Source organism: Hipposideros armiger, unplaced genomic scaffold (assembly GCF_001890085.2).
Source record: "Hipposideros armiger isolate ML-2016 unplaced genomic scaffold, ASM189008v1 scaffold_272, whole genome shotgun sequence".
Classification (NCBI taxonomy): Eukaryota; Metazoa; Chordata; class Mammalia; order Chiroptera; family Hipposideridae; genus Hipposideros; species Hipposideros armiger.
Genome location: NW_017731622.1, coordinates 1349946 through 1365274, shown reverse-complemented (window position 1 = coordinate 1365274; position 15329 = coordinate 1349946). Strand labels below are relative to the sequence as shown.

The window sequence follows — 15329 nt, the reverse complement described above, 5'->3', positions numbered from 1 at the left end:
GCAACCCACTGCCACAGGGACTGCAGCCTACGCCGTCGCCGGCGACTCATGGCAGCCCAGCTCCAGGTTGAGCTGTTGTTCAGCATCTTAGCTGTAGAGCCCAGTAGTTTCTTAAAATACTTTTTATTCTGTGAAATCTGTTGTAATGTCCCCTCTTTCATTTCTAACTTTAGTTATTTAAATCTTCTCTCCTTTTTCTTCATTAGTCTAGCAAAGAGTTTGTCAAATTTTGTTGATCGTTTCAAAAAGTTAACTCTTGATTTCATTTATTTTTTTTCTAATTGTCTATTCTCTGTTTCATTTATCTCTGCTGTTTATTATTTCCTTCCTTCTGCTAATTTAGGGTTTAGTATGCTCTTTTCCTAGTTCCTTCACATGTGTAAAGTTAGGTTGTTGATCTTCCTTTTTTTCAGTGTCAGTGTTTACTGATAGAAACTTCCCTCTTAGTACTGCTTTTGTTGTATCCCATAAATTTTGGTATACTGTGTTTTTGTTTTTGTTTGTCTCTGGATATTTTCTAAATTGCCTTGATATTTTTTCTTTGACCCATTGGTTGTTAGGGAATTGTTTATTTTTGCGCATATTTGTGAATTTTCCTGCTTTCCTTCTGCTGTTGATTTCTAGTTTCATTCCATTGTGGTCAGAGAAGATACTTTGTATGATTTCAATCTTCTTAAATTTGTTAAGACTTGTTTTGTGACCTAACATGTGGTCTCTCTTGGAGAATGTTCTATATGCACTTGAAAAGAAGATGTATTCTGTTCTTGGGTGAAGTATTATATATGTGTCTGTTAGGTCCATTTGGTCTACAGTGTGGTTCAAGAGCTGTGTTTCTTATTGATCTTCTGTCTGGTTCTATTCATAACTGAGAATGAGGTATGGAAGTCCCTTACTACTATTATTATTGTGTTGCTGTTTATTTTTCCCTTAGCTTCTGTGTCCAATGGTGGGGCAAAGGTGTAATGGCCACTGTAATAAGAAGAAGGTATCTTAACCCCAAACAAAGAACAATGCAGGCAACTCCATAGATTATAACAGAATTTATTATAGGATAATTTACTTACAAGGATGTAGAGTTGGAGCAGACAGACCCAGCAATCTGTGCAGTTATTCTCCACTAACAGACTCCTATTACAGTACTTTTTTAAGAGTATAACTCAGGCACTGATGATTAACAAGACAAAAGGACTAAGAATGCAGCATGTGCCAAGGGGCCATAACTCCTGGTGGTCTTGGTGCTGGGTGGTTGTTTATGATCAATACTATCATCAATTATGATATCTATCTCAGTTGTCATGCCATTCCTAGCCATTACTAATAAAAATATTTATAGCTGCATTGTGTAAGTTTCAGGAACACAGACAGTTATCAACTACAAGGCTTTGGTATGCTTGCTAAGGACAGTAAGGTTGGTTAAAGGTCACATCTGGGACACAAATATGGAGTTGGTTTTTGTTCACAGCCACACCTGTACAGTTCTGTTAATGTTCGCTTCACTTATTTGGGGGCGCTAATGTTAAGTGCATATATACTTAAAATTGTATCTTTCTGGAGAATTGACTCTTTTATTGTTATATAATGAATGTCTTTCTTGGTCGCTTGTGACAGTTTTTGTTTTAAAGTCTATTTCAGCGGTTCTCAACCTTCCTAATGCCGCGACCCCTTAATACAATTCCTCATGTTGTGATGACCCCCAACCATAAAATTATTTTCGTTGCTACTCTATAACTGTAATTTTGCTACTGTTATGAATCGTCATGTAAACATCTTTTTGTTTTCGATGGTCTTAGGCGACCCCTGTGAAAGGGTCGTTCGACCCCCAAAGGGGTCGCGACCCACAGGTTGAGAACCGCTGGTCTATTTTGTCTGATAACTATGGCCACTCCTGCTCTCTTTATGTTCCAATTTGCAGGAAACATCTTCTTTCTATCTTTTTATGTTTAACCTGTGTGTGTCCTTAGATCTATAGTGAAGCTTTTGTAGACAGCATATAGTTGGGTCTTTTTTTAAAATCTGTTCAGCTGATCTGTGTCTTTTAATTGGGGCATTTAATCCATTTACATTTTAACTCATTACTGATACAGAAGGAATTACTATTGCCATTTTGTTTTCTGTAAGTCTTGTAGCTTTTTTGTCCATCTTTTCCCCTTTTATTTCCTTTTTTGTTTCATTCATTTTTTTGTAGTGATATGTTTTTGTTTTCTCATTTCCCTTTGTGTATATTTTATAATTATTTTCTTTGTGGTTATCATTGCAGCTACATAAAACATCTTAAAGTCACAGCAGTTCATTTTAAACTGATAATTTCAATCTCACATAAAAACTCTGCTTTCCATCTTTGCCCCCCTTTACTTTGTTATTAATGACACCAGTTTCCTGTTGCTTTTTTATTATGTGTTCATCAGAATAGACTTATCATTACTTTATGCTTTTGATTTTTAATATCAATACTAGTTTTAACAGTGATTGATGCATCTCTGTCACATTACTTCTAGATTTTTTTTTTAAAAAGATTTTTATTGAGGAATTGGGGGATGGGCACAGCGCTGGGGAATTGGGGGAAGGGGAACAGACAAGTTGCTGTCCTTTAGTTCTTCAGTCTAGTTGTGGAGGACGTTGCTTCACTGGCCCAAGTTGGCACCATCATTGCGCTCTTCCCGGGCGAGGCAGATCAGTTGCCGGCTTCTGGATAGTCGCTCACGGCGGCTGCCGGCCGCTCACGGCGGCTGCTGGCCGCTCACGCTGGCTGCTGGCTACACACGGTAGCCCATGGCAACCCACTGCAGCAGGGGCTGCAGCCTACGCCGTCGCTGGCGACTCACGGCAGCCCAGCTCCAGGTTGAGCTGTTGTTCAGCATCTTAGCTGTAGAGGGCAGTGTCACTGGCCCTCACATGTGGGATCCGAACCGGGGCCCTCTGGCGTCCCAAACCAGTTCTTAACCATCACGCTCCTCGGCCGGCCCTACTTCTAGATTTCTTGTTTGTCTGTGTATGGACCAGTATGGGGACGTTTTATATTTTTCGGGGTCCTGACTCTGGTTGGATTCAGTGACTGGTGAGGTGGTCTCTAGCCCCTGATTCTGTAATTATGAGGACTTCTGATGAAGCAAGTTATTCGGGGAGGTACAGGAATCTTCTAAATTGACTACCCGCAGTGCAGAATGTTAACAGTTATCACTTAATCCTTATTCAAGCATGTTGAGGGAATAGTGACTTAATGTTATAAACAGGGAATGGCTGTGATGTGTCCATGCGTGGGATGTTCAAAAGGAATAAAGGAGATCAGGACGAATCAACATGGATGCATTCCAGAAACAGCACTGAGTGAAAAATGGAGTTGTATAATAATTACAGTATCATGTCATTTCTGTTGAACACACACACACACACACACACACACACACACACACTTTCAAAACTTTTTGAGCATATAAGAATCAACAAACAATTGGAAGGATATAATTCCAGCTCATAATAGAGGAATCTGAGGAAGCGGTGGGGACCAGGACTGGAGAAGAGGTGTCAGAGGGACCAGGACTGGAGAAGAGGTGTCAGAGAGGATGTTTGGCTTTGTGTGTAGTGTTCTGATTTTTAAAAGCGGGATGTGTTCATTCCTTTTGGAGGAAGTTCTTTGCCTGGGGCCTCCTCAGGGCAGAAATGCGTGGGCATTCCTGGACAGGAATGTGGCCACTAGACCCTCCCCTGCTTTGTCAGCGACAGATCAGGTCACCCTAAAAAACACATATGCGAGGAGGAGAGACTGCTCACTGCCCCCTCCATTCTGCCCTCCAGCTCGGTCTTTGTGAAGCTGAGGCTGCACCTAGCACTGTCCTGTGTTTACTTAAAGCCGCACTTTCTGGCCACTCTTCCCACCTCTCCTCGTCACACCTTGCTGTACAGCTGTGCCCCCGTATACCACTTCCAGGCCGAGCCTCTCCTTGGCCCTTCCTCCCAAGCCCACCTTGCCTTCCCCTCACCTCAGCTCTGCCCCAGCCTGTCACCATCGCCCACCGTCCTGCCACGCTGTGCCTGGAGTGCATCTCCCATCCCGCTTCCCTCCTGGGCCTTTCCGGGGGCCTCTTCCTCCTCCGATCCAGCCTAGTGTTCGTTTAACCCTCCCCTTCCTTGGGATTGCTTGTTCTGTTGCCTGGAGTTGTTGGGCAACTCTGTATGGTTGTCTTGTTTGTCATGTGGTGCTGTCTGATGACATTGGTTAGAGTCTTCTGATACTGGTTAGAGTGTGAGCTTTGTAATGGCAAGGACTGTGCTTTAAACTCTCTTTAAGGTGTTCCTAAGATGCCAGTTCAGTGACTGATACCAGGAAGGTGCCAAGAAGATATCTGTGCTGGTTTTTGGGCCGTCTCTTTCTATTCTTTGGTTGAAGGGGAGATTTACTATATGCAACAGCTGGGGTAGTGGTTTGACTGCTATAACTGAGACCAAGTCACCATGGCTGAAGCGTGACCGGAAGCGCATTCCTCTGCCATCTGCAGGTCTGAGCTGCTGGGTGATTCCAGGGAGGCAGCTCTGTTCTGGACATTTTCCAGGCCTTTTTGAGGGCTGTCCTCATCTGCAGGCTCATCTCCTGAGGGCTGTCCTCATCTGCAGGCTCAGAACTGGCTCAGGCTGCTGGTCCTCTATTTCAGCCCATGGGAAAGGGGGCGAGGAAGTGGGAGCTTCCCCTCTGCTCACCGTCCTGGGCAGGTCCGGGTCACATGACCATCTACCTACAGGGGAGGCTGGTACCTGCCACACCTCAGAGGTTGGCTATCTAGAGAGCAGAGAATGGATTGGGGGTGGGAGGAGTAGACGGGAGACACATAAGGAAGAACTGGAGCAGAAGGAAGCTCTGAAATGACTTGGGTGTTCATGGAGTGGGGGACACTTGTGACGGACTCCAGGAGTGACCATGCCCTGGTGTGCCCGGCACGCGGGACTCTCCCTGCTAGAACTGGGCAAGTTGCAGGCAAGTTGGGGTGAGCCGGTCACTCTCCCTCGCTCTGGACTTGTGAAGGGGGTGGGCCCGCCTGGGTGAGCGAGGCCAGGACACCGGTGCGCCCCGGCCACTCGCATTCCCTCCACTGCTGGCGGGATCCTGTGACACTGCCTGTCTCTCTCCCTCAGATTTGGCGAGCCTTGCCTATCAGCGGGTCCAGAAAGTCGACTGTACCTCCCTGAGGCCCGTCCTGATCCTGGGGCCTTTGCTGGATGTGGTGAAGGAAATGTTGGTGAATGAAGCGCCCGGCAAGTTCTGCAGATGCCCCCTTGGTAAGGGGCCTATTCCACGCCTGCCTCTGTGTCCATGTCCAGTGTCTCCCGGGGCTGGACCCCACGGTGTTTCAGAGCCCACCTAACTTGGGTCAGATCCGCATCTGGCTTCTAGTTGTCTGTCCAGCAGAGAGGACAGCAGGCCTGGGTTCCCTATGGCCCTTCTGCATAGCGTTCTTCTCCAAAACGTGCCGCGGCGGCTCTCAGTGCTGGGCACCCTCATTCCTGTGTCTGCTTTGCAGAGGTGATGAAGGCCTCCCAGCAGGCCATCGAACGGGGCGTCAAAGACTGCCTGTTTGTCGACTACAAGCGGAGGAGCGGCCATTTTGATGTGACCACAGTGGCTTCCATAAAAGAGATTACAGAGAAGGTACGCGTTGTTTCAGACCGAGGCTTAGGTGCCAGTTTGAGCCTTGGCCTTGGGCCCCGTGCCTTTGGGCCTGCGCCCTGCGCGTCTCTCAGACCGGCAGTGAACTCACCGGTGTGCGAGCCTGCCTGGGGTGTGCCCCGTGGCTTCCTCCAGGGCAGGCGTGTAGGAGCACCCTGTGTATGGGTCACGTCTTCCCCTCCGAGGGGGCCTGACGACAGCTTTGAACTCTAGGAAGAGCCTCTCACAGGGAATTCTGCAACAGGGTCCCGAAGGCATCTGCTGGGCTTATGTGCAGAGCTTTATGTGTGCCTTATTCTGGGGACAGGGCACACAGCTGCCATCAGGGCCCTGCCCCTGAGAGGGCTAAGAGCCACTGCTGTGCATCTTTAGGCTCTTGAATGTTCTGGGGTCCATTTGCCAGGTAGCATGAGGAAAAGTGGGGACATATGTTGGAAAGGTAGCCCTCGAGTGTGTGGGAGTCCTCAGGCTCCATCCGTCCTGGGCTGTCAGTTCGTATCTGTGGGCTTTGCTCCTCCTGTTACACGAAGGAGTTGACCTCTCACAGTTGTAGATGTAGACGGCCCAGTTAGAGTGGATGAGCTTCAGTCGGGGGTGCCCCAGGAAGCTATTGGGTTGCCGGAAAAGTCATGATGCATTTTTGCAAAGAAAAACAGAAAAATACGTCATGACTTTTCCAACAACCCACTAGAAAGCCTGCTTGTGGTTGGGCCCCCACTGGACCTTTTGAAGATTGGGGAGCGCCGTAGGCACAGCGTCTGCAGCCTGCCTTTGGCTCACACTCTGCCTGGAGGCTCAGGGGACCCCATACACATTTCAGTCACAGCTACACGGACAGACAGTTCCCCCACCTGCCGCAGGCCCTGCTGAGAGCCGCGACTTCTCATTTGTTCAGCCTGACAGAAGTGAGGTCTGAGGGCAGGCTGGAGTAGTGTTTTAAGCTCCCTGTGCCTGGGCACAGGCAGGAAAGGGAGTGCGTAGGTGGCCGTGCAGAGTCCTCTCGCCCTGTCTCCCAGCCTCAACCCCGTCAGAGCTGATAGCTTGTGGGGGAGAGTTTGGGGGTAAGCTTTCCCCATGGTTTCTCATGTGTGGTCTTCATGAAAGACGGCCTTGCTTCCTTGTTCACGGGTAGGACCGTGTGGAGTAAGGCAGAGCAGTGTGAGGTGAGACGTGGGACCCATCGGTGGCAGAGAAAGGTGGGAGGTTTCCCAGAAGGGCTTCGGCGTTCTCGAGGCCTGGCTCCCCAAAGCCTGCCCCTGCCACTCACTCCCTGTCCGTCCCTCTCAGAACTGGCACTGCCTCCTGGACATCGGCCCCCACGCCATCGAGCGGCTGCACCACATGCACATCTACCCCATCGTCATCTTCATCCACTATAAGAGCGCCAAGCACATCAAGTAGGTGCTGGGGCTCTGCCCGGGGCCTGACTTGGGCTGCTTGCGCCAGCAGCCACGGTGGTAGGGTGGACCTGCTGGCCTTGACATCGGCAGCACGCACGGGAATGACCCTCTGCCTCCAGCCCCTGTGTCATGTTCAGAGTCAGGCCGTGTTAACCCAGCACAGCCCTCCCCTCCCAGCTCCTCTCCACCCTGTTAGGGCGCTGCCACACTTCCTCAGGTATGTCCAGCTCTGTCTGCAGAGCACCCCTTCCGTCTCCCCATCACCCCTTCCCCCTTCCCGTGCCTCTCAGTTTGGTGCTAACAATGACACACAAAGTAGGTGGCCTGGGCCAGGTCCAGCTCTGTCAGGAGCAGGCTTGTGACTTGGACAAACCATTGCTTTCACTGAGCTTTAGTTTCCATGCTGGTTGGACCAGTAGCTCATCATCAAGCTCCTCCCCATTTTGCATTTCTGTGTTTCCAGGCTTCTGGTCCCTGCACGCGGGGGCCGCTGAAGCATTTGCTCTCTATGTGTATGCACTGAGGCACCCCTTCCTCCCTCGGCCCGGAGCTCCCCGTGGGGCCTGCAGCTGTTGTTGTGCTATATGGGGGGTGGGGGAGCATATGGGGTCCCCGTGGCAGTGGAGATCCCTGTTACTCTGGACAAAGGAAGGAAGGACGGGGGCCTGGGGAGGTGAGAGGCTCAGCCTGGTTTCCTGGATGTCCTGACAGGGAGCAGAGAGACCCCATCTACCTGAAGGACAAGGTGACTCAGAGACATTCCAAAGAGCAGTTTGAGACGGCTCAGAAGATTGAACAGGAGTACAGCAGGTACTTCACAGGTAGGTGTGTGTCCTGGAGAGGAGCAGCAGGCAACAGGGGTGGAAGCAGGTGTCCCAGAGGTGTCCTTGTTAGGAGTGGTGATACCCATGCTTCCTGGAAGCCTGCTGAATGCCGTTGTAAGCACTTTCATTACAGGTGTTCTGACTGCAGGCACAGGACAATGGCAGAAATTGTACAGGTTGAAAGGTCAAGTTCACTCATTTGGCCTCAGGCCATGGTCAGGCCTTGTCCACCCAGATTTTTACACGTGCAGTGGCAAGTCTGTCTCTCAGCACAGGTGCCAAGTAGCATAGCTTCGGGGTTCCCAGGTGGGCAGCACGGTGGTGGCGGCTGGGACTGTCTGTCCCCAGCACCCTCCAGGGCAGCACAGTTTTACCTGGACGTTTGGTGAAAAGCTGCGTCCTCACCATCTCTGGTCTTTGAACCAAAAGAAGCATGACTCCCATTACTGGCTGTCATTTGACTCGGCGGCTTTCAACCTCTTCTATAAAATCAGTCATCTGTAAGGGTGGCTAATAACACTGTGGCCACAAAGAGGCCGAGGCAATGATTTCAATTAACTTGTAGAGGGTGTTGGGATCTATTTTGGTGCTTCTCATGCAATAGTTGGTCTCAAAACCACCCTTGCTCACGCTGTATATGTGTTTTAATCTCCAGTCCATCACAGACCAATATGTTAAATACATTAAGTTACTAGAGAAATGAAAATTGAAAACTCTAAAACTTACAAAATACAAGCCTTGGCTTTTTATTAGATTCAACAGACATAAGATTACTCTGACACCTTTCCACAGCAGTTTCTGAACACTCCCGTCCGTTTCTGTACATACCTTGTGGCACGGAGCCTGGGCACGCTTTTCCTACTGGCCCTGCTCCCTGGGGCGCCCTGAGCACCCTGGTCTAGGGTCTGCAGGACCCGTGGTGGTGAAAGCCTGCAAAGCACGGCTGGGCCCTAGCTGGAAACGTGTCGTCGCCTTTGCTGGGAAGTCCCTCTGGGCCATGGGACGCGCAGCTTCTAAATCCATCCCGTTTCCTGGAGGCTTCTTTGGATGGGACCGTCACAACACCCCCCCAGACGGCCTTCCGCAGTGCTGGGCTCCCCACTGCAAGCCTAGGCAATCCTGCTTGTCATGCAGGGTGGCTAAGTCCTGGCCCCCTTTTCCATGGGCTGGGTAGGGACACCTGGTAGAATTTGATACCAGCCTTCATGTGAGCTCGTATTTTCAGCATCACACTAAACAGCTGACCAGAGAGACAGAAAAAATGCCAAAGCGATTTGCATTCAATTCGTAATTTTTTTTTCTTCTCCAATTCCTTGCTGATGGAATAGTGTGGGGCCGTAGCTCAGCACAGGCAGAGAAACAGAAAGGGTAAAGGGTGTATTTATTTGCCTCAAACCGGGGGCCTTCCTCTGAGCTTAGTGACGTGTGTGTTTGGGGGGCTCTCTTGCAGGGGTCGTCCAGGGAGGAGCCCTGTCCAGCATTTGCACTCAGATCTTGGCAATGGTCAATCAAGAACAGAATAAAGTCCTGTGGATTCCCGCCTGCCCGCTGTAGGAGAACGCTGTGCTGTGAAATGACTGCAGCTTGTCTGCCAGCGTCAATAACTGGCTCCGCTCTGTAGTGACTAAAAATAGAAGTTTGTCTGTATATAAGCGTGAAGGGGAAGGATCCACAAACGAGGACTCCAGAGGTGCCTCCTTTGAGACAGAGGGCCGCAGACGAGTGGGATCCGGTCCAGCCCAGCGAACTGCCTTCCTCTCACACGTGTGCTTTAAGACAAAAAACAAACACAAAAGACTTTGATAGAGAGGTTCAATACCAACCTTTCTTTAGCCAGCTGATCAGAGATGCTGCAAAGAGAACCTTTCAGATCACAAGTTTACAAGCCTTTTCTAAGTATTTGGTTGTTTATGTTTACTTGAACTGCCCCATTTTGTCGGTGCCCAGCCCCTACCCCTCTGTAGACCTGCCTGTGTTGCTTTGGTGTTGGTTTTGTTCCTGTTTTCGGCAAAACAACTCTGGAACCTCATTGGGGCTGCTTTGCTGTAGAAGGTTCTTGTTGGTGGGACCAGAGAGCTGTGACAAACTTTCTGCCTCTCGATGGCACCTCTCCTGGAAGGACATCGCAACCGCGGATGGTTAGACTTCTGTGGTGGCAACACCAGTGCCTTGTGGGGCCGACTTGCCAGCAGCAGTTTTGGCAGTCTTAACACACTTGTCTCAGACTTTCCCTCCTGCCTGCCACGTCCTCTCATTTCTTCTCCATCTGTGTTTATCATTTCAGCATTCTGTCTGGTCCGTCAGAGCCTCATGGGTTCACGATGACACAGCTAGTTCTGGGCAGGGTGTTCGGTTAGGGCTGATGCATGCCATTGGGTCCTCTTAGGTTCTGTAAATACGATGGCCTTTATCAGTGCAATGTTTGCAGGGCAGTCCTTACACTCTAGCGTGGGGCAGACACATCAGCTCTGTTGAACATGAAAACATTCGTGTTTCAAACTTTGAGAGTTTTGGGGAAGCATAATAATTAGTGTTGTCACTGTCAAAAATCTAAAAAGAGTGGGATCTTTTAGTCTTGGCTATAGTGCTCACGGCATGAACAGTACTCCATGAGGATGTCTTTGTTCGAGTTTTTTTTTTTTTCTCCACTTCTGACGCTGGATGTCTCTGGCTGAAGATTTGATGTGGTTCCTCCCTCAACTGTGCGTCCTGTCCTGTTAATACTAGGTACTGTACCAGGCTCCGTGTAAGTGTCACTGGGGTAGGATCTATATTTTAATACTGTTCCTGACATTTCATTTTACTACCAAGAAATCTTTGATTTCATTTTATTCTTTGTAATTCTAGACACTAGACTGTAGTTTAGCCATACTGACATTTTTTTTAAAAAGGGATATATTTTCTTGCACAGTTGTTCAAAACGAGACATGTTTCAGTCCTCAATGCTGCCCTTTGTTTTACAGGTACAAGTTTTCTAGCTCAGACAACTCAGACAAACTGTAGGCTGTCTCGAGGTCTTACTCGCATAGCCTCTGGGCTGTTTCTCTGTGTCGCAGACAGAGTGGGACTGTGATGGTACAGTGTGCACAGGTACTGTTCTGACAGACTGGGATTTTCTGTACTAAAACCTTACTTTGTATCAAAAGTTAAACAGACTTTAGTACAATAAATAAAGGTCAATTTCTGTAACTTGTTGTGATGAAGATGCCTGTATTTCACTTGTTTTCCATCTTTTCCTGTTCCCTCAGCCTTCCTTTATTCCTAAATTCAAGATGGGAACTGGCTGGTGTGTGAGGCTCCCTCCTGCTGTGGTGATAGCCCCTTTTGCCTGCTGCTTCAGCCTCTCTCTGACTCCCTCCTTTTCCTCCCATGTGACTGTCCACCCATCTTTCCATTTGTCCGTCTATCCAGCATAGCATGGGTTGTGGTTGCAACGAGGCGACTGATTTGTTAAGACTCGGATCCTGCCCTCAGGTGCTCACATTCAGGTCAGCAGGTTTGGGCTGGGCCTTGAAAGGCAAAGGGGAATTGACGGACATCAGGGGCCCCCAGTGTTCTCAGCCAGGGCTCTGTCTGCAAGGGGGCAAGGCCCAGCCCAGGCCCTGGTTAAGGAGGACCCCTCCGGGTGTGGGGGTTGTGTCACAATACCACCCAGCACTGCAGCCTGCTTGGGTGTGAAAGCCCGTCTTCCAGAGTGGCAGGAAAGCTGGGGAAAGTGGCCAGGAAGCCAGGGCTGTCCTCATTAAATGCCCTGAGGCCTGGGCCGCAGATAAGCCCACCTCTTCTGCTCTTTTTTGCTTGGAGGAGCTTGAGAGTGTTCTGGAAAAGCCTCATGCTGCTGCGGTGGCCGGGCCAGGGGGCAGACTTGGTGGTGCCTCCCTGGTCCTTTCCTGCTGAGCAAAGTCCACTGTGGACCTGCACTGTTCCCTCACCTGTGGCCCCTGGAGTCATAGAGCTATGCGGCCTGTAACAGCTGAGAGGAGGTGGGGGCTAGTGCAGCAGGCTGGGACCCAGGACACAGCTTTCTGCCCTCCGTGCACCCAGCCACAGGGCTGCCCACACTTCCCTGATAGCCCAGACTGGTGCTGTTCTCAGTGAAGCAGCTGTTGCATTGATTTTGTCACCTACGTGGCACATGGGGGAGGGGAGCTGCTTGTTTTAGGAATGGTTTTTTTTAGAGTTCCGTTTTGGTGCCAGAACCTAACCAGTTTGCACTTGTGGCATTATGAGTAATTTTATTCTTTAGATTTTTTGTATTTTTCAAATTTTTTACGGGAAACTTGTTTTTCTTTCATAATTATGAGGTAAAAACCACTACACCTTTTTTTAAATGGTAGATCAATTAAATTGCTGAGATCACACACTGTTTCTGGATGTACTGAGACCCTGCACGGCAGAACCCAGGTTACACAGCCAACCAGCCCTGAGATGGGATTCGTGCTTGTCTCTAAACCAGGCTGAGATCGGGTGGGGGTTTGGGGTCACAGCCACCTGACTCTGCCCCAGGTTGGTGTCTGTCTGACACAGGCTCTGATCATTCTGGAAAGACAGTGCTGACTTTTACCTCCAGCCATGAGGCCTTGGACTTGGCATCTGGGCCTCCAAAGACAGTGCAGAATAGACGATTGCAGAGGCCCCTTCCTGTGCAGACAGCTATGCTGACTTCATTCCTGGCCTTGAAGAGGCTGAGCAAACCCTAGCTCCAGGAGCCTTGACACGTGACTTTTCAGGAAGCTGGAGGAGACCTTGACATTAATGCTTAGGAGCAGGAACTGAAGGAGCTTGGATTAGGAGCCAAGCACTGGCCCAAAGCCTTGGGCCTCTCCTCAGCTGAGACACAGCTCTGAGGCTGAGCAGAGCAGCTGGCCAGCTGGAGTTTGGTGCTGGAGAGCTGAGCTGCCTCGCCCCTCCCCAACTGGGGCTGGCAGGGCAGAAGGCCACCTGGGTCATGGAAGCCAACGATGGAGAGAAATCCAAGGAAGTGCAGAGTGCAGCACAGAGCAAGTGTAACACCATCAGGGAGCACGGCTGACATTGAAATGACAGTCCTCTCACGGGAGGGGCTCCAAGTCCAGACCCTGGGTAGTCAGACCTTCTCCATGGCTCCTTTCTATGGGTGTTCTAGCCCGTGAGTTTCCTTGACCTCATTTCATCTGTCCATACTCTTTCATTTGCTTGTACCTTTCAGAATGTAGCCGCTGGCCTCTTGATGCTCCCCCTTCAGCTCTTCTTGCTATTACGAGTTCATATGGTTTTTCCCCCAATTGTGAAATGTATCATACATACAGAAGAGCATATACAATATAAATGTGCAGGCTAAAAATAATAAAATGGACAGTGTATTGTCTTTAAGAAGTAAAACACCACCACTTCCTTAGAAACCGCCTATGCCCACCCCGGTTGAATTCTCCACCTTTTCTGCTTAAGTAGGTGCTGTACTCACTTGTGGTTTAATCGCGTCCTTGCTTTTCTATTTTCACCCCCGCTGGAGCGCCCATGAAACAATGTAGTGTTCAGCTTTGAAAACATGAGGAATCAAGCACAAACTTTGCTGTGTGTGGAGAGAAGTACATAGCCACTGTCAGACAAAGTCGGCCAGAGAAAGGAATGCGATCTGTGGGTCAGAGCGAACCTCAGCTTCCCTAGAATTGATAAGAGCCCCTCTAGGGAGGTTGGTGAGCAAGGTCTTGGATGAGCCCTGGGACCAGCGGGGCCACCACAGTCGGGGCGGGTGGCCAGGGCCTCATTTATTATCTGGCAGAAATATGGTCAGTGGCTTCGGCTGCTGCTTTGTTTTCATGCTCACCATGGCCATCTGGATTTCAGGAAGAAGTCAAAACTAGACACCTCTGTGAGATGAAGTGCTGATTTCTCCAGCTAATCTGGAGAGCAAGTTCATCAGCTCATGTCAAGCCAAGCCTAGAAATAAGAATCTGGGCCAGGATCACCTTGACCTTCTGTTCCTAGCTAAGCCCCCCCCCCCCTCCCATGAACATAGAGATCTTGGTGCTAACAGTTCTTAATATTTCTGTCTGGAGTCCCTATTCCAAACCAGACTCGTCGCCCTCCTGGTCTGGTGCCAGCTCTCATCCTTGTACCTCTCTCTCCTCTACTTTCCTGAGAATTTCCTGGGGTTTTCTTGGTTTCTTTGACTCTCTCCTCTCCTTTGATGGATCTTCTGTTTCCTTTCCCACTTGGGAGGAGAAAGGGTTAATCCCTAATTCGAATTCTTTCTCTACAGGAAGTTAACTGGGTTTTACCTTCTAGCATTGTTTTCTAGAAGAGTTCCAGATTAAGAAAAAAGTAGCAAAGTCTGTATTCACCATTGCCTATCAATTGGTACATCTTGGTTGGGAGGCCTGAGAGAGGACACACAGGGCCGGGAGTCGCGACAGCAAGGACTGGATCAACAACTGTGGGGTTCTCCCCCGCTTTACGGAGCTTCAGTTGTTCACATGTTGGACACCCTGGACCGGTTCCCTCAGTTTCTGATCTCATGCTGGCATTATTTTGTCATTTTGCTATTCCTTCACAGAGATTCACTCAGCTCGATCTTTGAGTCCCTTCTGTTGAGTTTTTCAGCTTTGCTATTATATTTTTAATTTCCTGGAACTTTTATTTTTCTGTATGTCCTTTTAAGTATCACCTTGCATGTTTCATTGGTATAATATCTTAGGTGAAATAGTATAGATTTTTTTTCTTCTCATACAATTCTAAGTCTTCCAAGTTACTATGTTTTTCCCTATTTGTCTTGGTCTCAATCTTGCACATTAGAGGCTTTAATCAACCTCAGGTGTGTGTCTGCTAATTATTAATCATGAGGATTTAAAAGTCCAGAACAAATGAGTTGGCGTGTAGTCTTTGCATTTCTCTGTAGGGTGGCAAGGCTGGGCTGCTCATTGGGGAATTTCAGTGATGGTCTCCTTAGGTGTTTTGGGAGTGGGTCAGATTTTCTCAAAGGAGTCCTTTCTCTCCTGACTGGATGGGTCAGTCTGGCAGCATCTATGAGCCCATTGGGGAAAGAAGGCTGCAGTGCTTGGCATTCTGCATTCAGTATGGCAGCATACAGCCGCTTAATCCATTTATTTTCAGTATGACACCAATTCTCTGATCTATACCTGGTATCTCCTAGTTCAGAAATCCTCTCTTACACTATCCAGGTAGAAAAATTCCCAGCTTCTGCCACGTTGAAGGAAATATAATAGCCCTGGAGCTTGGAACCCAGAAATCAGTTTTGCACAGACCTTCCTGAATTCCATATTTAAGCCGTCCTCTCCATCCCAAGTTCTGGAAGTAATGATGCCACAGTTCCGTGCATTTTCCTCTGTTGGTTTAAGATTCAGCATACTCAGGTCTGCTAAGTAATCTGCCACTGGTCCATCCACTTTTCAGCTTCTAAAATGACTTTGTAGGGCCGGCCAAGTGCGTTGGTGAAGAGTTGGCTTGGGA

The 15329-nt window shown here is 49.0% G+C and overlaps 1 protein-coding gene across 1 annotated transcript in view; it reads left to right on the top strand.

The window, feature by feature from the left end:
- The window catches only part of DLG5 (discs large MAGUK scaffold protein 5), a 137112-nt gene extending 126043 nt beyond the window's left edge, over window positions 1-11069 (top strand). The window contains exons 25-29 of the mRNA XM_019656994.1: window positions 5125-5268; window positions 5511-5638; window positions 6944-7053; window positions 7768-7877; window positions 9331-11069. Coding sequence (XP_019512539.1) covers window positions 5125-5268; window positions 5511-5638; window positions 6944-7053; window positions 7768-7877; window positions 9331-9434 — 596 coding nt within the window. The 3' untranslated portion in view covers window positions 9435-11069. The remainder of the gene's footprint in view (window positions 1-5124; window positions 5269-5510; window positions 5639-6943; window positions 7054-7767; window positions 7878-9330) is intronic.
- The last annotated feature ends 4260 nt before the right edge of the window (window positions 11070-15329 follow it).